Source organism: Sphaerodactylus townsendi, linkage group LG04, assembly GCF_021028975.2.
Source record: "Sphaerodactylus townsendi isolate TG3544 linkage group LG04, MPM_Stown_v2.3, whole genome shotgun sequence".
NCBI classification, from domain to species: domain Eukaryota; kingdom Metazoa; phylum Chordata; class Lepidosauria; order Squamata; family Sphaerodactylidae; genus Sphaerodactylus; species Sphaerodactylus townsendi.
The window spans coordinates 42330224-42355792 of NC_059428.1; the positions used below are offsets into that span (position 1 = coordinate 42330224).

Below are 25569 nucleotides of genomic sequence, written 5' to 3' on the forward strand. Positions count from 1 at the left end.
AGATTGTTTTATTTATTTGCTGAGATGTTTCTTCTGCTTTACTAACTAGCTTTTATTTTTGTTAATGCCCTGGTTTTTGGTTTCTGGTTGCTTTCATTATTAATAAGAACCTTTGGCATTAATATTCCTTTATGTTGTGAGATATTCTTATTGACCTTAGTGCAGGGTAGACATTTTCAAAACAAATAACTAAGGATGTATCTTGAGCTAATTTTAATTTTTTGGCATGGCAGCGAAGCACTGCATATATGACAAAGAAATGCTATTTTTATGAAAAGCTACTGTATATCATGGAGAGTTAACATTTTTGTTTCTGTCATTTAGACTCTTAGCTAAATATTTGTCTGATTCATTGTTTAAACAAAGCCTATTACTTTAAGAATAGCTAAAGCCCTGTCAGATTCCCTACTGTAAATTTTACACTTGAGGATAGTTTATAACCAAAACAGAAGAATTGTGGTGATTCTAAAAATCAATTTAACAGCAAACAGCCCTGAAATATGAAATTGCAACACAGAAATTATCTTATCAATAATTTTTCTTCACTTTAAATCTATTTTAGGTCATCAGCTGCTATTTCTGTAAGAGAGAACAATGGCACATTTATTAGCACTTTGAATTTATTCCTCTACAATGTAAGTACAAAGAAGTAGAAGCTATTTTAAAACAGTACATTGTCTGTGGTGGAGACCCCTTTGTGTGACGGCTTGTTCATTCTAAGATTTCATTCCCAGGATCATGGCCATGTTACATGGCCATGGTTTCAGCTTGGAAAAATGGTATGGGAGGGAAGACTGAAGTCCTTCTGCACTGTTCTTCCAAGATGAAACCAGTCCCGGAGTGCTTGGGAATATTAGTTTCCCAATATCACAAGCAAGAGGTCTCGTCCAAGTACTAATACGGACTAAGATATAGGACCGAGTGAAGACGACATCGTTTAGCCACCTTGACTATGTTGTACGGTGATGTGATATTGTATGGTATTGTAAGAATCTAGGCTCTGATGTTTTTGCACTTTTCACTGGTTGCACTTTATGTACTGCACATGCGAAGGTGACCCCTTGTTAGCTTGAACAAACATGTGTTTTGAGATTCTTCAATACTTGGGATGTAGCCTGTGTACACCAAGGTCCAGATTCAGATCAACACTCAGAAAAATGAACCTGAAAGAATACTTAAACAGAAGATAACAGAAAAGACGTCAAATTAACTCATGCAATATGGTAAAAAATAAAATTGCAGAAAGGAAAACAATACAAATGCAATGCATAACTTCTCCCTTGCAAAACTGCCTACCTACTGGGGAATAAAGCGAAAGTGTAAAAGAGGCATATGAGCCTGCTTTTGGAGAGAAGGGGGAGTTGCCTTGGCAGCAAAGAAGAAGCAGTGTCAGGAGCTGAAATTGACCAGGTGGAGGAAGAAGATACAGAAACAGTTCCATGAAGCAAAGAAGTGAGAGGCTGAAGTAACAGGATGAGAGGTTGAAGTAACAGGATGAGTCCCAATGGGTTACAAAAAGTGGGGTTGAGGGATAACTTTTTTACCTTTTTTGCTGAGACTAAGCAGGGGAGAGGATGTAGGCATCAGAATGTGGGACAAATAAAAATGTAATATTTTCAAGATGTCTGCATGGTAGAGGGATATTTTCTTCTTTTGCAAGGAGAGTGTCTAAAGTTCCCTTGGGAAGAGTTAGATATTAGATATGGCCGGGTACTTGTCATGGTTGGGGAAAGGCAAGAATCTTCCTGTCTGATCACTGAGATATGGAAAAAATTGCTGGAACTGAAGGTCTGGGTTGTTAGAATGAAAGTATCTTCGGAGAGGGTCTGAGGACCTCAGAGGAAATGGCCTTTGATTGAATCCCTCTTAGGGTGGTAATTACTGTGGTTGATAGGGGAGCTGCCCTGCATTCCTTTCTAGTTTACCATGACTCACTTCCTTTTGATATCACCTTAATCCAGACTCCATTTGTAATCTACAATGTACACATTTACAGAACAGGGGAATAAATCATGACACAAATGGCAATCCTCAGGGGATGAGGGTCTCAGGGACATCAAGCTCATTTTACATGTAATCTAGTGGTTATTCCAGCTTTAGAAAATAGCCTGGAAGGGAAGGCTATCCTTATTCTGTGCTATGCTCCCAAGGTAGATTGGGCCCAAAGTAAGGATGAAAACCAACTAGCACCAGTTCCTCCCCCTGCCATGCTCCTGGACCACCCCTGTCAGTGTTGGCAGCAAGGGTGCAGGGATGCTGGTGAGACATCCAGGAGTATGTTCCACTACTGAAGAGGGCCAAGTCAGTCTCCTGCTGGTGGATTCATCCCTCTGTCAAGGCAAGTGCCCTGGGGAGGGCAAATCCACTGGTGTGGTCCTGAGCCGCTCCCACCTTTGGATGGGACTGTTAGCAAGTACTGGGCAAGAAATTTTGTCTGCCTTAGTTCTTTGAAAGTCATTGCCAATTGAAATATCCAATACCAACTTAGATGAATCAGTACTCTAACTAGTATAAAACAACATAATGAATTCATAAGGCGAATCAGGTAATTGTCTCTTAGGCTACTAGTAATATGAACTTCAATAAAAATAGGTCACCTGAAGGTATCTTTGACTGAATGTGACTGCTCCATGGCAAAGAGTGGTACTAAATTGGTTGACACAAAACTAGTGGCTCTTCACATCCCCAAATGAGGAACTTACCCCTTCATCCTAACTATGTGTGGAGCAATAGCATGGTGTAAAATTCAGTGAGCAGCTACTAGTGTAGAAAATATAAACAATGTCTTTAGGATGATACTGCTGTCTTTTTGAGGCTTTCTTGAACACTACAAAGGCTAATATTTTGAATTCTGACCTTTTCTTTTATTGGCATTACTATCAGATTTGAATCTATGCAATCTCATATTGAATAAATGAGGACACTGGAAGAAAAACATAAAAGGTCATGCTGACTTTAATTTATAATAGCAACACTAGTCCTCTAAATGTTATTTTTGAGTTGATTAATATTGGTATTGAGTCATTTGAATACTAGATTTAAAATCTAGTTTTCCATAGTAAATTACATTTTTGATATTATTACTCATATGATCATAGACCTGCTTTAAAAGTCATGCAGTTGATTTAAAAGTTGGTGCTTTTGATGGAATATAATGAATGAGCTACTACTATTGTAGCAGAATACTTCCTATTCCATTTAAACAGAAGTTGTTTGTAAGGTTTGCTGCATAATAGTATAGAGTTTTACAGAGTGCAACAAAATGTGTTAGATAAATATATTATTTTAATTTTTAAATAATCAAACTTATATAAGAACATAAGAAAGAGCCTGGATCAGACCAGAGTCCATCTAGTCCAGAATTCTGCTACTCGCAGTGGCCAACCAGATGCCTCTGGGAGTCACATGGAAGAAGAGGGGAGGGGAGGGGAAAAGCAGCGTCTTCCCGCTGGTACGGTTCGCACTGCGCTGGCTTGAAGACGGAACTTTTTAAAAATGTCGCTCATCGAGTGAGGTTTAAAAGCGGTGCCTTTGCACCACTTGGGGGGAGCCAGGATGGCGCTGCCCTCCTCTGCAAACAGCACCCCAGGGACCGTTTTTTCCCCGTCCCTGGGGTGCTGTTTTTTGGCCATGTGGAAACGGCCTAAGATTCCAATCCTAATTTAATACAATTGTATTTCTCATGTAGAGTTGCTTCTCATGATGGTGTGGTGGGGGTGCTGGGGGAAATCCTTAGTGTTTTCAGTGTTCCTGCTGACTTTATGTATATCTATAAATCTACTGTTGGCTTTATTGGGACAACGTGATGTACAAGGGATGCTCCTGACTAAGGGTTTTTGTTAGGGTCAAGCCCTCAGTTTGTGAGGGGAACAATTAATTAAAGATGAATATGAAGTATAGATTCAAAATTTAATACATTCTAGTCAAGCTCTGCTGTGTTTGCATAATAAATTGAAGTACAATTTTTGGAATCTATTATTGGAACCTATGGCTTAAATTTCAAGAAAAGCAGGCAGTCTTGGACAAGTATTAAGCTATTGTTTAATTCAGTTCATTATACATGAGGTTTGACTAACAAATCATTAATGTTGTAAGTTAATAATTCAAATGCCATTATTATATATGTATTTTAATTAATATTTGACAATATTATACACCAAAGTTTTTATCCCAACCAGACATAGAGGCAATAAAGTAGAAGCAGAAAACGTCACTTTGAGGAGGGAATAATAAAATTAAAATTATGGCTCTTGTAGGAAACTGTAGGAAGTATAACTAGGGCTCATTTCACAGTAGAAGAAATGGTTTCTACCATGAAATAAATATGGGGCAGTCAGCCTACCCAAAAAGACTTCATCTCTGTTGTTACTGTGGGAAATGCATCTTTCATTATCCTTAGGAAAGCCAGTTCTTTTCCTGTCCTGGAAGACGGGCAGCCCCATCCAAAACCAGAGGCAGAGGGCTACAGTGTCAATGTGGTGCCACCCCACCACCTCCAAGAGGGCCTTCTGGGAGCAAGGGAAAGGCCCAAACCCCCGTACTGATGAAAACCCCCATAGGGCATTCAAAACATATGTCACCAAAGAAGTGGCGTAAACCTGAGACTGGGGGTGCTGGACTCTTGCGCTAAATTCTGGGAACATCCCACCCTACCCCCCTCACACTGAGGGATGCCATTTCGGATGCCAGTGTGATCCCACTGCAGCCTGGACTTCTGGGTTTTCCATAGTAAGGGTGAGGGGTGAGTGGTTGCTGATGTGTCTGCCACCTCTGCTAGGGCAAGTGCCCTGGGGAAGGCAAACACATTGCCACATGACTGTTCTACTCCCTGAGACATTTTTGCCCCCATTTGCATTTAGGCGGTGCTGTAAGACCCCTCATATAATGTAAAAAAAGTGTTTTCAGATTAAGTGTTTTCCGTGTTTTCAGATTAAGACACAAGTTTGCCAAAGGACCTCACTTTTAATGTCATATGATGGCTTTGATCCTTGGGCACAAAGAGTTTTATGACACTCCCAAACACTACTCCTAGGGATGGGAGACCTCCTAGGGATGGGAGAACTTTAATGGGGGGGGGGGAGGAGGGGAGGATTGGATGAAAATAATTCTTCCGCTTTGTGTTCATGGAAATTTTAGACAGGATCCAAACTAGTATGTTGGGAAACATTATAGCTATGCTTAATTTCCTCAACAGAACAAATAGCAATATCCCTGGAGCTTTCAGTTTGGGAAAATGATAGAGGGAGGGAGCTGAAGCCTTGCCTCAAGGTCCTGATCTGAATAAAACCTGGTAAACCACACCTGGTAAACATGGAGATCTTAGTGCACATATAATCCAAAACCCTGTGGCAGTCACATGGACATTTATAATGAGTGAATTGGCCAGAAGCTTGCACAGGATTGCTCTCTGAGTCACTGTAATAATTATGCTTGCACCACTTGGAGCTGGGCACCTAATTCCTATAGGCTTCCTAGTGAATCTGAATGATACTAGGTTATGTGAAAGTTATTTTGGATATTTCCAGAAATGCTGAAGTTAAATAAAAATACTACTGTTTGAAAAATTGCCAGGATCACTTTGCTGACATTATAAAAGTGTGCGAAACTGAATGGAGGGTTTATTTTTCAAGCTAATGTATTTCTCAGCTTGGTTTGTAGATTCTATGTGATATATTACTTGCTATTCCATTCACATATGATGGTTACCATTTGATTTAGTTTCCTTGTAGAGTGTCTGGCACCACTTGCAGTTGCTGCATATTTTTCTTTTGGGCATGCTCTCGATATATTCTGATACCCCCCTCCTCTTCTCTGTAATTTACAGCATTATTAAATGCAGTTCATTGTAAGTGCATTTGGTCATGCTGAATTATGTCTGAGTGCGGATCCAGTTTTATATGATTCCCAATATATAATGTGAATAAGTGTGAGGGAAAGCTACTCTCATGCACAAGTGCTATTTGTTTTGGAGGGAGGGTTTTTAATTTCTTTCAACCACTGTTGCTCCTCCCCCGGGACACTTATCCTTTGGGGTTGGATCCAACAACTGTAAGCAACTCATCAGTCTTTCCCTGCCTTCCCCTTCACGTGTGACCCACTGCTGAAAGAAAAGGGGAAACAATTCCTCCCAATTCTTTCCCCTAATCGTAGTCCCTGTGTTACATGACTCCTTTATTCTTGATCATCCAACAATGCCTGTTTGGGTGTCTCAGAGGAAAATTAATACACAGATGAGGTTAACAGGATTCACAAGTTTGTTTCCAAGTGTGTGTTTAATGCACATGGTGAGAGGAGGGGGCTTTGCAGAGGCATTACATGGGAAAAGCAAGGAAGAATGGGTTAAATACACATCAACTGCTTCTTCTCCAGTCAAGGTTGGATGAAGCCATTGAATTTATCCTATGCTGCTCCATAACAGTCCTGCTGAGGCACAGGATGCAGTGCCAATGGCTGCAGCATGGGGAAAGGATCTCCTTTTTTCCTGCCCAGTGGGATCCAGAATGGTCAGTAGAAGCAGCTGCAGTCCATCATAGGCAAGGTGGTGGCAGCTGAGACTGAGGAAGCGCTTCCTCTTGAACCACCCCAGTGAGTGCCAGGATGGATGGTAGAAGTACACTTGTATGTAAAGCTTGTGCTGGACCTGGGGTGGCAGTGGCATGTGACTGACAAGGACCAATACACTATTCTGAAGTCACTGCCCTTTGCCACCCCTAATGGTAGCTTGCATTACTCGTAAAGTGATTCTTTCTAAAGTTTACCCTGAACCTCGCTAAAGTTCAAGAGGAGATGTCTCCCTGAGACTGCCACCACCTGGTCCAGGAGGGGCTTCAGAAATGGGCAAGAAGGAAGCAGCTACTGGCGCTGCCAGTTTGCAGCAGATACAAATAACCTGCGCTTTGCCCATCTCTTTACTTGGTCCTGACTGTTTTCTTTGTTATTTGTAATGACTTCATGGACATTTATGCATGTACTACTTACCCTGAAGCTCAGAAGAAGTCTATTCTCTAACTTCATAGGAGAGTTTTCCTGTTTACACCATTCTTTGGAGCAGCAGTGGCATAGTGGTTAAGAGCAGGTGTACTCTAATCTGGAGGAACCAGGTTTGATTCCCTGCTTTGCCGCCTGAGCAGTGGAGGCTTATCTGGGGAATTCAGATTAGCTTGTGCACTCCAACACATGTCAGCTGGGTGACCTTGGGCTAGTCACACTTCTTCTGAGCTCTCCCAGCCCCACCTACCTCACAGGTGTTTGTTGTGAAGAGGGAAGGGAAATGAGTCTCCTTAAAGGAGAGAAAGGGGGGATATAAATGCGGCAGCCAGGTTGCTGACGGGAACATCTATTAGGGACTGGATTACTCCGGTCCTGTACCAACTACACTGGCTGCTGATCGAGTACCGGGTCATGTTTAAAGTTTTGGTTTTGACCTTTAAAGCTATTCGTGGCCTTGGACCAGCATATCTACTGGACCGTCTCTCCCTATATTGCCCTGCTAGGCCCCTCCGCTCCTCGGAGGCGGACCTTCTGGTGATCCCTGGCCCCAAAGTGGTCCGGCTGGCCTCTACAAGGGCCAGGGCTTTTACGGCCCTGGCCCCTACCTGGTGGAACAGGCTCCCAGGTGAGATCAGGGCCCTGTGGGACATACAGAGTTTCCGCAGGGCCTGTAAAACGGACCTGTTCCGCCAGGCATTTGGCCAGCCGGGATAACACCACATTCTGTGACAAATATCTGGCCTCCGTGGGTACAAGAAATGGGGAAGGGGAAACAATTTTAATTGCCATCAGAATTTTAATAATTTATATATGGTTTTAGCTGAGATAAATGCAGAATGGATTTTAACTGTTTTATATATTGATGGACACCGCCCTGAGCCCTTCGGGGAAGGGTGGTATAGAAATTCAATAAAATAAATAAATAAATAAATAAATAAATAAATAAATAAATAAATAAATAAATGTAACTCTTCTTCTTCTTCTTCTTCTTCTTCTTCTTCTTCTTCTTCTTCTTCTTCTTCTTCTTCTTCTTCTTCTTCTTCGTTTTCTCATTTTTTTGTTTACATATGTTATTCTCCTGCTAAGTGTCCCTATCTGAACCAATCTGCCATTTTGCCCACCCTCCCACTTTACTGTTGCTTTCTTGCAACTTCCATTTGGGGAGGCTGCCTATTGCTTTTTTTTTTGCTTTCTTTAGTATTGCTTCACTAGACCAGCCTTGTCAATTTCACTGGGTTCACAACTCCAGTGATAGACCTTTATTGGGAAGGGGGGCATGCAGAGGAAGCATTTCTGATCATTTTGAAATGGTAGTCCAAAGAATGGGAGGAACTGCTGTGCTGTGAGTTGGCAAAGGCAGGAAGGAGCAAAATTAGAAAAAAAAACAAGGAAAGCTAAACTCATGGTGATTTCTTTCACTTTCCCTGCAAAAGGACAGAAAATGTAAGAGCTTTCAAAAACTGCTGAAATTCTTTGATCTAAATGTGGGGCAAAAGCCAAAGATAGAGGAATGTGTGTGTAACCAAGAATCAAGACTGAAGGGAATATTGGTTCAAAGCGAAGGAGACCGCATGTGCATACACGGCCTATGTGTAACTTTCTATTAGCAATTGTCTACTACTCAACAAATTTGTAGTATGAATCTGGCAATCTCATCAAGCAACTGCAAGTGCTTTTACATTACATAAAGTTTCATTGCTGGTATATGGATGGCTTGGTTTGATTTTATATTGGCGATATATGATGTTTTTATGACTTTTCAATATTGCTTTTACTCATAAGCTGCCTCAAGAAAGACTCTGGAGAGTAAATTCCTTAAATAAATAACAAAATAAATAATATTGGAGGAATGTTTGTCTTTCTAGGACTCAACCTACAGCCAGCAGCTAATTATCCCTAGTACTGGGTTACCACTGAAGACAAAAATTTTCGCTGGTGTGAGAGCAACCAACCTTGATGGCAGGTACTATAAATTATCTGGTTTGTTTGCTTTACTGTATCTATCAGGTCCTAAGCATTCTCAAGTATATGAAGTTTGGGTCTGTATTGAAAGCCCAGCTCATTCTTTGGGCAGTCTTGAACAACTATTTTTCACACATAATCTACTAAACATGATTCTAATTATGTTGTCAATCTATGTTGTCCGAAGCTCCGCCCCTCCGTTTGTGGGTTTTTAAAACATTTTAGTGCTTTTTCGTTTTTTGGCCTGCAGGGGGCGCATTGTTTGGGCTAGCAGCACCAAACTTTCAGGGATTGTTTGGGGGACGCTCCTGATGATACTAGCTGGGTTTGGTGAGGTTTGGTTCATGGGGTCCAAAGTTATGGACTCCCAAAGGGGGTGCCCCATCCTCCATTGTTTCCAATGGGAGCTAATAGAAGATGGGGGCTACACCTTTGAGGGTCCATAACTTTGGACACTGTGAACCAAACTTCACCAAACCTGGGATGTATTATTAGGAGAGTCTCTTATTAATACCACCCAGGTTTTGTGACGTTTGGTTCAGGGGGTCCAAATCTATGGACTACCAAAAGGGGTGCCTCATCCCCCATTGTTTCCAATGGGAGCTAATAGGAGATGGGGGTTACACCTTTGAGGGTCCATAACTTTGGACCCCATGAACCAAACTTCACCAAACCTGGGTGGTATCATTAGGAGAGATTCTTAAAGATACCCTGAAAGTTTGGTGCTTCTAGCTTAACAGTTGCACCCCTGACAGCAGGCACCCCCCAAATTTCCCCAGATTCTCCTTTTAAATCCAACCCCTTCAGCATGGATTTAAAGGGAGAATCTGAGGTCCTCAGTTTAGAAGAAGAAGAAGAGTTTGGATTTATATCCCCCCTTTCTCTCCTGTAGGAGACTCAAAGGGGCTTACAATCTCCTTGCCCTTGCTCCCTCACAACAAACACCCTGTGAGGTGGGTGGGGCTGAGAGCTCTGAAAAGCTGTGACTAGCCCAAGGTCACCCATGTGTGGGAGTTCACAGGCTAATCTGAATTCCCCAGATAAGCCTCCACAGCTCAAGTGGCAGAGCAGAGAATCAAACCCGGTTCCTCCAGATTAGAATGCACCTGCTCTTAACCACTACGCCACATTGAAAGTGATGCTGTTTCAGGGTGGGGGATAATCCACCCCAAAACAGCATCACTTTCAATGTTATCTAGGGACCCCAGATTCTCCCTTTAAGGTGGATTTAAAAGGAGAATTTGGGCTCTCTAGTTTAAACACCATTGAAAGTGATGCCATTTGGGGGTGGATCCCAGCATCACAGCAGCGGCTGGGGGGGGGGCGCAAAACTCAGATTTTGCACCAGGTTCCATTTTCCCTCTATGCCTCTGCCCAGAGGGGAAGGGCAGGGTAGGGTAGGGCAGGGGAGTCTGCCATCCCCGGCCTCGGAGAGCTGCTTTTATAAGCGCTAGGCCAGGGACGGGGCTTGGGGAGGCGTGGCCATGCCCTAGGGGGGGTGGGGGGTGGCCCCACCCCTGAACCCCCCCCATAAAAATCTATACTTACGTCCCTGCTTGGAGCTGTTTCTCAGGCTAACAACCTATGTCATAGGGTTGGTGTGAGGACACAATGAGGAAAGAGAGTTGGTGGGGAGAGAGCCATGTATGATTTGCTGGGGGTGGCAGGTGTTTTGTGAGCTGGTGCAAAAATCATTGTCTGGTCGTGGTGGGGGAGGCTGGCTCCCTTTAGGGGGGGGGGTGCCAAACTCAGGTTTTGTCCTTGGGCTCCAGTTTGTCTAGACACCCTCTGGTAATTAAACAGAAATAGTATATGTGTATGCATAAGTTAGGTTGGAGTAGGTAGTACTATAAGGGTATTGTTAGTTTATTAGACTTTTATATGGGAGGAGATGGCAGCGAGGGGCAGTGTGGGGCAGGGAGATCCCAGCACAGGGACGGGTAGATATGGTAGGAGGGGCCAGAGGAGAGAAAGTGGGGAGATGCATTTATGCTCGTCCCCTTCGGCCTCCGCCTATCCCCGCAGAGATGGCAGAGAGGCTCAGGTATTCTGCTTCGAAGCCTGACAGGCGATTGACGCCAGGTCCATTAATAAATAAGACCGCAACTTTCCGAGATTTTCTCTAGAGGCGAAAGCACAAAATCTGGCCTCCGCACTCACCGGTAGACCTCCCAGCGAGGGTGAGATCGCCCGCCTTTGCCTTTTACCGCGCTCTGGTCACAGGTCCACCAGCCTCGAACACAGGGCCGGGGAGGTGTGGCTGTTCATCCGATCTCCATCGGCCTTCAGGGCAGTCCCTGCCCCTCAAATTCGGGTTCGGAGTGTGCTGGATTGGAGTGAAGGTCTGGGGAGGTTGGTCACCCTTCCGGTGTGTACCCGGTGCGCCCTAGGCGCACCTGGGAGACTGGCCTGCCACTGCCGCTGGAGCGGTGGCTTCAGTGGGCGCTACGATTCCCTCGACTTATTGTCTTGGGGGGACTTCAACGTCTTATGGGCCCGCCACTTTCAAATTCGAAGCAGCAGTGGACCCGGCGTCATCCATGGCTATCGCCAGCTGGGATTCTCCCTTCTAAACGGCGCCTACCCATGAAGGTTTTCGGTCACACTTTTGATCTGGAGTTTGGGGCTGAAGTCAACATGGCCGTATCCTTCTGTTAACAGGAGTGCCATGGTCCGCACCATTTTGCCCTGAAGGCTGCCCGGTGGACTCGCCGCCGCCAACTCCCGTTCATAGGCTTAATGACTTTATTTATCGCTCATGAAGACTTATGGAACGGCAAGAAGTTCCTGAATGCTTTATGTAATTTGAGTCTTCCTGGCACCCTCGATGAGCAGGTGATAGACTGGAAATCCAGACTGTCTGATGCCATCGAGGGCTCAGCTCAGGCCCTCCTAAGCTCGCTCAATGCACGGGCTCCTTTGGTATACCGAGGAGCTGCTCAAATGAAACGGGAACTCAGACGGCTACGCCAGAAATAGTAAAGGAAGTAAGCCCTACACGAAGTGGCGCTGAATCAACATAGGGACGCTATGAAAGTTTATGGAGTTGCGTCTAGGGACGGATATTTAAGAATGTCCATTTCGCCCTCCTCGCAGATTCGTTAGCTGACTCGGCCCGGCACAATTATTTCTCGATTGTCTTCGATCCCTCAACCTCGCTTGGTGGAGAGTGTCTGCAAATTCTCACACTGACTATTGGCTGTGAGGTATTTCAGAGCTTTTGTAGATAAAGTCGGCGTGACTCTCGCCCGGGACCTTCCGGCCACAACTGATACAGTAAAAGGAACTTCGAGGTCGCGCGCCTTTTTTTGGGATTCCGTCTGGACCGGTTTTCCTACTCTCGCGAGTCCCATGTCGACAGGGTCCAGCTGCTGTTAGGACCTGCAATTACCTGTCCTCTGGATCCGTATTCCTACATATTGATAACAAAGCTTGCCGGAGTGAGTTATGACCCTACCTGTTGAATATAGTCAACTGCCCCTTTGAGCAAGGAGTGTTTCCGTAGTAGGTTGAAGGAGGCAGTGGTCCTTCCACTCATTAAAGACCAACTTTAGATCCTGGAGTGATCTGGCCAATGTCATCACCAAGTTTGCGAACTTACGTCGCTCTTGGGGAAGGTAATTGAAAGAGTGGTGTTGGAGAAGCTTCAGGGCTCTCCTGAGGACGCCTGCTCGACCTTCCAGTCCTTCAAAGTCGGCTTCCGTGAAGGGCATGGGACGGAGACTCCATTCTCATTGCCATCACAGACATGCTCCGGCATGCAGCTAGGCCAATTGGGCATGATCGGGCGCCGCTTGTGTTACTTGATCTCACAGCAGGCGCTTGATGTCAGTCGATCACGCCTTTGATCCACCGCCTGGCAGCCTCTGAGTCGCGGGGGGGGGGGGCATTGGTTCCACAATGGATATTCTCAAGCTTCTCCAGGGTCGGGTCAGCAGGTATGCAGTGCGGGGTTGAGGTGTCTCCCAGAGATCTCCACCCTAGTTGTGAGGGTTCTCTCAGGGGCCTTGCTTTCCTTCGGCTTTATTTAACATCGCTACATACCCTTGCCTCGGGAAGTGCCGGAGTTTCTGGGCCGAGTCTGTCACCCTTCGGCCATCGCGGATGACACCCAGCCTTATCTCTGTTGATGGAGAGGCGGCCTCACCCCCGCAGCTCGCTGCATTGTCTCGAGTCGGTCGCCTGGCTGGTTGAAGCAGAGAAGTTAAAAAACTTAATCCAACAAAGCATTCTGAGTGTCCTCACCGGCAACGGCCGGGAGACCCTCCGCGAATTCCAGTCGCCTATATTGGAGGGGTCGCTATGGCTCCCCGCATCTTCGGTCAGAGGCCTGGGGTCGCACTTCTGGACTCTGCCTTGTCAATGGAGAGCCAGGTGGCCCATGTTACCCAGGTTGGGCGCTTTTTTCTCATCTTCGCCAGGCAATGCGGTTGGCTCCCTATCTCTCCCAGACTGACCTGGCAGCACTTCGTGATCCACGATCCATGCGCATGTCACCTCGCCGTTAGATTACTGTAACTTCGGCTTTTACGCTGGCCTTCCCTTCTGCGCATTGATCCGAAGTTGAAGCTATCCAGAAATGGAAGCGGCCACGGTGGCTACTGACAGGTGGTGATTACTCAGACCATATCCTGCCCCTGATACTTCGCCCGTCTGCACTTCGGCTCCTGGCGGAGTTCGGATCGCCTTCGCAGGTGCTTGCATAACCCTTAAAGGCCTTACGCATGGGGCCCTCCTCAGCATTCTGGGACTCGCACATCGCCCCTTATGTCTCGATTATACGACAGCCAATGCTTTCGCGGGTGGCAGAATTGCTGGTGACCCTTAGCCCCGCCGCATCTATGCGCCGGCGTTCGGTTCGGACCCAGAGACCTTTCACGCTCTGGCCCCAGCCTGCGGGAATACCTTACCACCATCAGTCCGGGCCCTGCGCAGGATACTTGGTGAGTTCGCCAGGTGTCTGTAAGACAGAATTAAGACCAATCGGGCTCTGGAGAGTATGGCCGCTGTTCTACTGCCCCCCCACTGCGAAACTCCTGCCGGACTTCCGGCATCTTTTGTCATCTCGGTTGGGCCTGCTGCTTGACTCCATCTGGGCCCACTGTTCCCTCCCTTTCCTTACTTTCCTCTTTTCCCTTGTTTTTGCTCTCCAGGAACGGGCTTTCCGCTTAAACCCTGTTCTTTACTCACGGGTATGAACGGCTTCTGGATTGTCTTTAATTAGCGTAATTGCTGCCGGTTTTAATGTCGGTTACGTTATAAGTTGTTGAGCCGCTGTCATAATAACTGTTACATATTGTTGAGCTTACGCCTCCGATTCCTTGTAGAAGAGGCCTATAAATCTAAAATATAAATAAATAAATAAATAAATAGTGTTTCCTAGAACATGCTATACACCTCAGTGATCCATATTATCCTGTGTAGCATAGCACAGTATATTTTACAGTGTGCTTATGGCTGTGGATTTTTGCCTTCAGGTATCCTTTCAGGTACAGCCATTGAGAAAAGAGAAAAAGGAAGGGAAGGTTTCATACTGGACTCATATAATAACTCCTGCCTCCCTTCTTCTATAACAGAAAGGAGCTACAAAACCTTTCCAGTTTGCAAAGTTATACCTTTTTAAGTCAACTGACTTCTAGATTATACTTTAAGAGAGCAATTCTAAGCCTAATCCCACTCAGAGTCCTACTCCAGTCTATTCAATATGGTTTACTCCCGGAAAAATATTATTAGGATTGCACGTTGAGGTGCTCATGGGTTGTGGGGGAAGGCGTGGATGAATCTTGACCCTCTTCCCACTCCAAGATTGTATCTGTTATTTCAGGATGTGGCTACACTAGTTTGAAGTCCTGTGGTGATAAAGCCTTACTACTGCCCATTCATGAAGGCAGTGATGGGGTAGAGCTCTTTGGCATGAATACTGTTTTCCTTTCTTTACATGTGCACTATATTTTCCCATTTTTAGCTAGACCTTTTCTGCAAATTGAAAACTTTGCAGAAAAAAATTGTTCAGCCATTTTGGATCTAAAGTTAGTGAGAAATGTTAGCAACACTGCTTACCAGAAACATATGCTGAGCCAGTAAGTGTACTTTGCTGGGGTTAAAGCTTCTTTGCTCAGTCTTCCAGCCAGGCTATCTGCCAAGCTTGAGTTTTTAAGGGAAAGCAGTGAATAAGCCACAGATTGATCACATTTGCAACTCTAATAGTACATTAAGAATGGATTCCTCTACTGAAGTTACTTGCTCATTAAAAAGAACATAGGGGAATCCAACAGAACAAAATTACACTAAGCCCTGGGGCTGTATCACTGTTACTGCCTTGGAAAGAACGTTGATCATAAGAACATAAGAACAAGCCAGCTGGATCAGACCAGAGTCCATCTAGTCCAGCTCTCTGCTACTCGCAGTGGCCCACCAGGTGCTTTTGGGAGCTCACATGCAGGATGTGAAAGCAATGGCCTTCTGCAGCCGTTGCTCCCGAGCACCTGGTCTGTTAAGGCATTTGCAATCTCAGATCAAAGAGGATCAAGATTGGTAGCCATAAATCGACTTCTCCTCCATAAATCTGTCCAAGCCCCTTTTAAAGCTATCCAGGTTAGTGGCCATCAACCACCTCCTGTGGCAGCATATTCCAAACACCAATCACACGTTGCGTGAAGAAGTGTTTCCTTTTATTAGTCCTAATTCTTCCCCCCAGCATTTTCAATGAATGCTCCCTGGATCATTTTAAGCACTGAAAGCGAATATAATTTGTGTTGATGTAGCCCTCTATACGTACAAGGCATAGTTTAGTTGTCCCCATCAGCTTTCATAAAAAGGGTTGTCCAGCAGGGTGCATCTTAGGTTCTTAAGTTTCCCACCTTCCTACCGAACTCCTCAGCCAGGGAAGTGGGGACGGAAAGGAAGGTGTTCATGGGAAAGTCAAGGATGTGAAAGAAATGGTGTAGGAAATGAGTTGGCAGCTGGTCTGAAACTGAGTAATGCCATTACGGGGGGGGGGGGGCGGAACTCTCAGGGTCTAGGCCAGTGGACAGGACTTGTTGAGGCATCCCATTCAACAGCAAAATTACAGGTTCACTGAGCTTAAAAAAATAGATTACCTTCACTGGTTGTTCATTAGTGATTTATTGACACAAGATGTAGATGCCTCCATTTAAAGGAAAGAAAAATGTGAGTTCCGACTATTGATCTCATGAAGTCTGAAAAAGTTACTGAAATGATAGCAAATCAGTGGTAAATACAGCAGTTTTGTACTTCGTGACTATATCATCTATGCCATTTGACAGACTTTAGGATAATAACTCTAGTTGTAACCATTGTTCAGTATTGTATGTAATATAGGAATGAAAAGCCAAATTGCTTCAGTAAAAGACAGGAATTTTGTTCATCTATTGAATCATAATAGAAGATAATGCCACACGTTAAAGTTATCAACCAACACTTTCAATTCATTCATTTGAATATACTGAATATGTTCAATAATAATGGTTATTAACTGTTAATTATCTTTCATTGCACAGATGGAATGTTTTGATGGACTACTGCTATACTACACCATCTGGAAATCCAAATGATGATCTGCGTTATGATCTCTTCTTTAGGTAGGCATTTTCAAAATTTCCTGCTACACTATTGTGTTGGATTGACATAAAATTTATGGATTATTTTCAAAATAAGCTTAAAAGCTTGTAATTTTATACAATGCATTAGTTACATTTAATGTTTGTTTACATCTGCGAAAAGAGTTACGGAACCTAGCAAACGACCCCATAACAAAAGCACCAAGCACTCTGATATTGTTGTAGAATATCCATGTAAATAATGTAACTATTAGTAGAATCTATGCTACATGACCCTTACAATAAATATATATTAAGGATACAGCCTTTAGTGCATTTCATCTGAAATGAGAATCCATGCAGTTGTCAACCCACCCCCTCAGACTGAATTCTCAAACACTGCTGACTTGGGTATCTGTATCACCCTGTCAAGTAAAAAGACAAACTTGACCACACATCAGAAACAAATATCTAATAAAAATGTAATAAAAATGTAATAAAAATGGACATTTGTAATCACAGAAACTTAGCTGGAAGAGACCCCCAGGCTCATCTAGTCCAATCTTCAGCACAGTGCAAGAAATTCACAACTAACCCACTCCCCATTCTCCAGTTACCTTTGCTCGCCTTGATTTATATTGGCTAGGTGCCTCTGTAAATTGCAATTTTGATGCTACCTGAATGACTCTTAAAGAACCCTTGGATTCACTTACATGATCTTTGCTATCCTTTCCAGTAATTAATTTGAGATCTATGGTATGGATGTCCCACAGTGACAGCAACTAATACTGATTGGAAAATTCCTAAGATCTGGAGGCTAGTGCTGGCAGGTATTTAAAGGACGGGAGATCTCTAAGGAATACCAGGGGCATGACATGGAGGCAGAGAATGGAAAACCACCATTGAATGTGTCTTGCCTTGAAAATCCACAAGGGGTCAGATGTGACTTTATAGCAAATATATATAACCCCTTGGCATTAAATGAAAAGTATATTGGCTTTAGGACTTTTAGGAAATAGAGAAACATCATATTAGGTTACTGATACCTTAACATTTTTGCAAAGTTTAATTCATGAATGAGCCTAAATAAATACTTTGTGTGGAACTTGTCTACCAGAAAACAAGTCCTAATGACATTTCTAGGATTCTGGCTAAACATGTTTAGCTTTTTTATTTTTGAGACTAAGAAATGCTTGCTTTCTTTGCTGCAGAAAACTTAGGAAACAAATGGTGCCTGGCATCCACTAATAGACATGAAATGACAACTATACTAATTCATGACAGACACAAGAGAACAATTCCCAAAAGTAGCAGACTAGTTTAGGCAGCAGAACAAGATGACAGAAGGACCAGATAATAGTAACAGGAATCAAAAACCATGAAAAAGTCTTAACCTGTTCTTCAGGAAAGTACCAGACAGTGACAAGAAGATATTATTTATGGGTAACAGTGGAAGATGAAGTGTAGTTAGCGAGATATAGAGCTAAAAGGAGATGACCAACGTTTATAGGACATTGGACAGGTTTTGCTCGCTGAGACTGGCAGCTCAAGCTTGGCAGTTCTGAACAATGCATATGCATTTCTTATTTGGTGTTTACTGGTTTCCTTTGAGACAAGGAAAAATCTGAATGTTATGTTCACTTTCTGTACTCTTCTGGAACCAGAAAAAGTGATACATGCAGTTACATCACTTTCAATCTTTTCCTTCAGCTGTGACAAGGACCCTCAAACAACTATAATTGAAAATGGCAAGAGTCAGATGGGACGATTTTCCTTTGAGGTGTTCCGCTTTGTGAAGCACAAGAATCAGAAAATGTCCACAGTTTTTCTTCATTGTGTGACAAAGCTGTGCAGAGCAGATGACTGCCCTTTTCTTGCACCTGTAGGTTTGAGAGTGTTTTGGCAATGCTATGGTCAGAGCTAAATGTGGAGGGTTCTGCCTTTAAAAAAAAATTGTATTCTATAAAAATATGAAATTGAAATTGAATCACCCCTAAAGTACAATGCAATTCATGCTATGGCCTCAAGATGTTGTGAAAAGCTCATGTGCTTTTCTTATTGTCAAGGAGACCATTGGTGATTCATGCTTATAGTTATCATGTGATAACTACAGTTATAATTAAGGGAATCACTGTAGGTAATAGCTTTACTTTCTCACCAGGTTTATAGTAAACTACGCTGCATCTGGGGTGCTGTGTGGTTTCCAGGCTGTATGGCCGTGTTCTAGTAGCATTCTCTCCTGACATTTCGCCTCTGAAGATGCCAGTCATAGATGCAGGCGAAACATCAGGAAAGAATGCTGCTAGAACACAGCCATACAGCCCGGAAACCACACAGCACCCCCGTGATTCTGGCCGTGAAAGCCTTCGACAATACATTAAGCTGCATCTATTGAAATATCTCATAATTCTATCCTTGTGTTCAATAGATATTTGTTTTTATATGTTGAACTTGCCTCAGATTACTTGGGCCTTAAAAAGGGTTTTTTTGTTTTAAATATATGATTCTGGATAGTATATATAAAATAGGGATGAGCAGATTTTGCTCCTTTATCGTTCCATAAATAAGTGATGTGTAAGATGGTTCTCTCAGTGGATTTATGTTACAAACAGCATCTAAATCAGAGTGTATTCTTTTTCATCAATTTTTTTTGCAAAAATATCACAACTGATTGTCTGATCCTGATACAATGAAGTCTCAATTTTAGAGTCAGCAAATGCTGTGCTACTTTAAACGATTTGGAGGGTCATGAACTAGCTGATGCAATAGTAACAAAGAGGTAACATTTCTTTCTCACTGTCATCACTACTTCATAGGGAGCTCCACTCCATGATCTATCGCCGTGGTGGCGAACCTATGGCACTCCAGATGTTCATGAACTACAATTACCATCAGCCCCTGCCAGCATGGCCAATTGGCCATGCTGGCAGGGGCTGATGGGAATTGTAGTCCATTAACATCTGGAGTGCCATAGGTTCACCACCACTGATCTATCAGATTCAGCATGAGTTTTCTACCAACACTGTTCTAGACATCTCCAGTACTCCAATAGTCTAGTGTAGATATAACTAAAGCATGGATCACTGACTGACCGAGGAATGGATGCAGCTGACACACTAGACAAAGCTGTGAAAAACACTCTGAAGCACTACAGCCACATCATTTTCTCAGTTGATTGCTGTGTCAAGCATCATTTCTAAGCTGTGAACTTGGATTGTCAAGGTGAATATAACTCCATCTAAGACAGGAGAGATACCAAGTCTCTGGGCCACCTTTCTATTAACCCAGAAAACCTTTCTGCCTTGTTAATATTACGTTTCAGCTTGTTCACTCTCATCCAGTCAATTACTGACTCGAAGCATTAGTTCAGAACATCAATATCAATTGATTGATATTGTTAGTTATCAATTAGTTCAGAACATCAATATGAAAAGAAAGATAGAATTAGATATCCCCTGCATCTTATATTCCATCTTTGGAGTGCACTTCTCCTGTGTTGGTGAGTTGCTGTTGTTGATGTCTGTCACCTGATTCTATGGAGTTAAGGTTGGAGCTTGTTTGTTTAATTTATGGTTTTAACTGGAATTTTAACTGAGTGTGTTTTACTGACGTATACACCACCCAGAGCAGAATATTAAATAAACAAATACATAAACAAACAAACAAACAAATAAATATTGGTGACACTGCAGCCCATCCCTCCTGATGATCTCTCACAGTGACTTCATATAAATATTAAATAGCAAGGAAGCTAAGATCAAACTTTCAGGAAAATCACCGACTAATCGCTATGGGATGGTATAAAAATCCCCAATAGTATATTCTGAGACACACACCCCCACGCCAAAGGATGAACTCAAACCACTGTAACACAGTGCCTTTTATCCCACCGCTGAGAGATGGCTTGATAGTGTCAAAGGTGCCTGAGAGATTTAGTAGAACTGCTACTATGGTCACAGTCCTCCTCTTTAGGTCTCAAAGGTGACCAAAGCAGTGACTGTGCCAAATTCCAGCCTGAAGCCAGATTGAAATGGGTCCAGAAACTTAGTATCGTCTAACATCCTTTGAATTGAGAGGCAACCACCCCCTCTGGTATCATGCCCAAGAATGGAAAATTGGAGGCTGGCCAGAGGTTCTCCAATATAGCATGGCTCAGAAAAGCCTTTTTCAGAAGATGTGTAATCACTGCCTCCTTGGCATAACTGCTGCTCTCAAGCAAGTACCTACCACTTCCAGAGGCGAAGCGAGGGGAAACTGCGCCTGGGGCGCATGCGCACCCTGTGCCCCTGCCACAGCATCCCCTGCCCCTCCACACCCCTCCATGCCCCCTCAATGCCCTGGCCATGCCTCCGCCATGGCTTCGCCTGGGGCATCACCCCCCCTGTCCCGGTGGCACTACGCCACTGACAACTTCCCTTACTCAGTTGGCCAGTCAAAGAAATAAGGATGAATGATATCATATTTAGTAATTCAGTAGTTTTACAGCAAGTAAATTCTTGCATAAAATTAGTTAATTAAGGTCTTTAAACACAGTACTGGAAGAAAATAACTCTCTCTACTCTGAGGTCATGATTGTTTTGATTGACCCTCCAGATTTGCAGTAATAGAAAAAGGAGAGATGCTGTTCAGAGAACCACTTGGAATCCTCAGAGTACTTCTGGAAGTGCTATAATCTCTGCTGGCCCCATCATTACAAGGACTGGTAAGAATAATCAGACTTTTTCATACATGACATGATTTCAAAACCTAATTAAAAGCTTTTTGTTTAGGGAAAGTTCCCAGTACAAGACTGCATGGTATACCAGGTGATCAACCATGTAGGTTTCCTCTATGCAACTGCTAAATTTGAAAAAAAAAAACACCAGGGTTTCCAGTGGCAAAGACAGCCCTATATGTCCACAGACTCTGTTCTGATCTTCAGATCAAAATCAAACATGGGGACAGCTTGTGTGATCTCTCTTCTACATGTTAAATTAGTGTTTGAAAAGAGCTCAAGTGCCTGTCAATCACTGTTAAGAAGGGATAGAGAATTTATTCTCTGCTGCGTAGGCAAGCACTTGCAAACTGATCCCTACTCCAAACCAAAGAAGAGGAGATAAGATAAGATGTAGATTGAGAGAAAAGGGAAGACAAGAAAGTCTGGGAAAAGGATATTACATACTCTGTTTCTGCATTATTTAAAAAAGCCAGAAAACATTTAAAAAAGGAATAATGGTTATATGAACCCATTCTTCACAACAACACCATGATTATTAGTTGTCCTAAAAATGAAATATTTTGATGTCCTGAATCTAACAGATACATTGATAGTGACCAGCTAGCATTCTAGTAACACACGGGGTGGTTCAAAATATCTCATGTTTTATTTGAATAGAAAGAGGTAACAGAAATAGCATCTTGAAATCATGAAATATTTCTTTTCATATTTTATGCAGATGAGACTCCAACTAATAATTCACAGCTTGGTAAGTTGTACTGATAACTGAGAAGTGTTTTTTTAAAAGGAGGATTTGTTAAAATGGTGCTTGTAAACAACTAGTTAAATTATTTGAATCCCACTGCAGGAACTGGTTGCTAAATTATTTGAATCCCACTACTGGGCGCAGGGCACACAGGGTGGGTGGGGCGTGGGAGGGTTGGGGCATAGGGGGATCATAGGGGGTGGTGGAAAATTTGGAGTCTGCTCTGGGCTCCATTTTTTATAGGTACGCCACTGATAACATCTTTTTCTTTAATTCTTATTCCTTTGCAGCTGGCCCAAATGGATTTGCTTTTCAAATGAATTCAGTCACCAGTGCACTGATATCAGGAGTAGTGATTCTAGGAATTATAAGCATCATGTTTTTGGTGTTTTCTCTCACTCTCCTTCACAGGAAGTTGTCGGGCAGTAGCCCAATTCTGAATGGTGTTCAAAATCCAGTTTTCAATTAAAATGAACAAATTTTTTGGACTTTCTCTATGAGACTGCAATGAAATATGATTTCTTTAAAATGGCACTAAGGCAGCATTTTGCCTTTTTCAGTTTTCATCGGTTCCCATTTGTAGGGTATACCTGTTATTGTATAGCTTATGAGCAGTAAAGATAATAGCTATTATTTTCATTTGAGTATGTGTGTGATCAAATTATTGGACATTCTGCCTGTGAGATTATTGACAACCAAAATGGCTTCAAAAGCTTTGAGTGGTATAATTTTTTTAAGGCTTAAGGCAAAATACTTTCTCCAAATATGTTAAATAAATAAGAGTGCCAAGTAACATTCAAAATTACTAAAACCTGGAAAGAAAAACCGCTGTTTTTCTTTCTGTTTTTTCTACACATTATAAATTTGATGCCAAGCCTTTATATATAAAATCTAGCATTTGGAAAATATAGTTATCCTTTTGTTGTTGCTGTTAAACAAGGAAAGTGAATTGTGGACAGTTTAAAATAATAAGTGGTTGTAATTTTTGTGTTTTTTTGGCAATGAGATGAAATGGTGTGGTGGGCTGGATTCATCTGTATGTGACTTCCCACTGTACACAGAAATGACAAGAATAGATGCATGACTTGCTCCCATCCACATTTTGTCTGAGCCATCATCTTTAATAGTATACATTTAATGCTAAGCTGAAACTACTCACTAAAAAAAGGTTCTCCAACCATTTTAATATGTTTTTTTTGGGGGGGGGCAATTGCCTCTAAAACATCCATTTATTCATTTTCTTTATTCCTTTTCTAAAATTGTCCTTAGCATATCCAGTATTTACATGCCATGACTACATGGTCCTTGATTGGTTCAAATTGTTTGTATGATTAATCCACAACTTGGTTTGTTTTCAGTCACTTAACACATAGCAAAATCTGATCAGCTGTGCAGCATAATAGTGTTCAGTATGTGGTCCCTGAATGCTAGAATCAAGTAATTCAAGAAGGAGAAAGAGCAATGCTGAATGTCACCGCTAGGGGAACTATAGCACATAAAGGGAAAAAGGGAAAAATGTTCAAAGTCAGCACTGTTTTGGAGGTATTCTTATTTCATCAAATGGCTGTTTTCAACCCTAAAATATAAATGGAAGGATATTTGGTACTGTCCTGTGCAAATTCAACTTTTAGTTACCAAGTTAATCCACTTCTGTCCATCCATTTCTACTGGGACACACAATTGCTCAAAAATCCAATCTTGATTGAGCATTCTCCATTTCAATTTGTGTTCTATTAAACATCTTTACAATACTTTGAACAGGAAAGAAACAAATTTGTCCATTCTTGGTAGATCTCATTCAACTGCAATAAACGCTCTTCTGTTTAGTTCTAATTCTGCCTTCTGGTATGAAGAAGAATAGATGTTCATCAAGATTCCAGCAACCTCTGCTATTAAGAGCATCAACAAAGGAAAGGTTATCCTGAACTTATGACCTCTGGAAGAAAAGAAGTTAAAATATATGAAAGGCTTTTGTAAAAGTTCATGAGACTTAACGGAGACTTTCAACTTAATCCCAACTATTATTATACACAGGCAGAAGTAATTTCCACTGAGCTCAATGGGAAATACTTGTGCTTAGGACTCAGTCTGAGAATCACAGAAGAAAACTCTTTATATATATAAAAATCTTTGCCTTAAAAAGTAAAGTGTTCTTTTATTGAAGAAAAGAAACCCACACATTTTATTTATAGATTGCAGAGAAATGGTTAGTCACCCCAGGCAATGTTATACCTTAGGAGGACCTAGGAGAAGTCCCTTCCAATTATTAGCCTACCTGTTGCCTCATTAAAGTTGCTACAGCTAGATTTAGGGAGGATCTAGTATGTTTGCAAGAATGGTGATCATCTAGGGCTATATTTGTATCATCCTTTGATGGTTCTCAAGTGGATACTGTTCAATTCAATCCACTGCTGGATCAGAAGATAAAGCTGCAGCAGTTCCCCCCCCCCAATCCTTTGTCCCCCTACTTCACCAGTGCTAGTTAGCAGCAGGTGTAAAGCACAAATGTTGGGTAGGAGAATGACACAAAGCCACAGCAGTCTTGACCTGATTCAGCAGAACATAAAAGGGAATCTCTGAGCTGTGACCAAGCAAATCTGAAAGATTTTAAAGATGGTTGACCCTTTGTATTTACTATGCACTGATGCACTGTGGAACCATTTATTACTTTTTATTGTCCGAAGTTGATTCTGACTCATGTCCATCATTCAAAGTTACCATTCTTCTTATCATTTCCAGTCAGCAATATTATATTGTTCTTTAGCCACTCCCTGGGGGAAGGAAACCCATTTCAGAAGAACAGGCAAGTATCTTACCCGCATACTTTATCTCACACCAGGTCATCTGATAAACGTCAGATAAGTGGAAGTTAGAACTGAATGACTTTGCTTCTTTAACTAGGTATTTAAGGATGGCAGCTTAGATATATCTATGCACCTCACTATAATATGTAAGGATATATTTTACTGACAGTAAGTGAAGATGTACGATGTAGAATATAGTGCAATATAGTTGAAATGCTAACTTTATCTGTAAAACAGAAGCACTTTGGGCCTATACCCAGTGTTAAACTGAACAAACGGAATTCCAGCATGGTTTCACATTGTACATACTGCTTGAAACAATTACTTCATGTAATTTTTCAGTTTCCTGGGGTTTTTGTGTCTCTGTTTTTGTGTGTGAACTTACACGGTTTATTATCAGGGTTATTTGAATATCATGACTTAAAATACAATTATAAACTGTTATATCCCTTCATTCTCATCTTTAAAATGGTCTGTCAAAACCTGTTCATCAAATAACCTGCCTGTTGTAGTATTGGATTTCTTATAAACAACACTGTGCATGCTTTCCCCCAGTCTTAATACCTCAAAACATATTTTTGCACTTCAGGGTTTAGATCTGATAACATGTAAAATATGATTGTTTAATAAATAATTTGAAAAAAGATAGGCTTGTATGAATTCTTTGTTGAACCGAATTAACTACTTTTGTGGTAATTTTGTTGCTTCAACAGACCTTCATGGTCTTTTATAGGATATCAAATACTAGTTCCTTTGAGTAAATCCCATAAATCTCACAACTGCAAGGTGAAG

General features: G+C 42.3%; 1 protein-coding gene across 1 annotated transcript in view; it reads left to right on the forward strand.

Moving 5' to 3' along the window:
* ZPLD1 (zona pellucida like domain containing 1) overlaps positions 1–24215 on the forward strand; it is a 39666-nt gene extending 15451 nt beyond the window's left edge. The window contains exons 4-10 of the mRNA XM_048494548.1: positions 563–635; positions 8856–8953; positions 16473–16553; positions 18222–18393; positions 21105–21213; positions 21947–21976; positions 22264–24215. Coding sequence (XP_048350505.1) covers positions 563–635; positions 8856–8953; positions 16473–16553; positions 18222–18393; positions 21105–21213; positions 21947–21976; positions 22264–22442 — 742 coding nt within the window. The 3' untranslated portion in view covers positions 22443–24215. The remainder of the gene's footprint in view (positions 1–562; positions 636–8855; positions 8954–16472; positions 16554–18221; positions 18394–21104; positions 21214–21946; positions 21977–22263) is intronic.
* The last annotated feature ends 1354 nt before the right edge of the window (positions 24216–25569 follow it).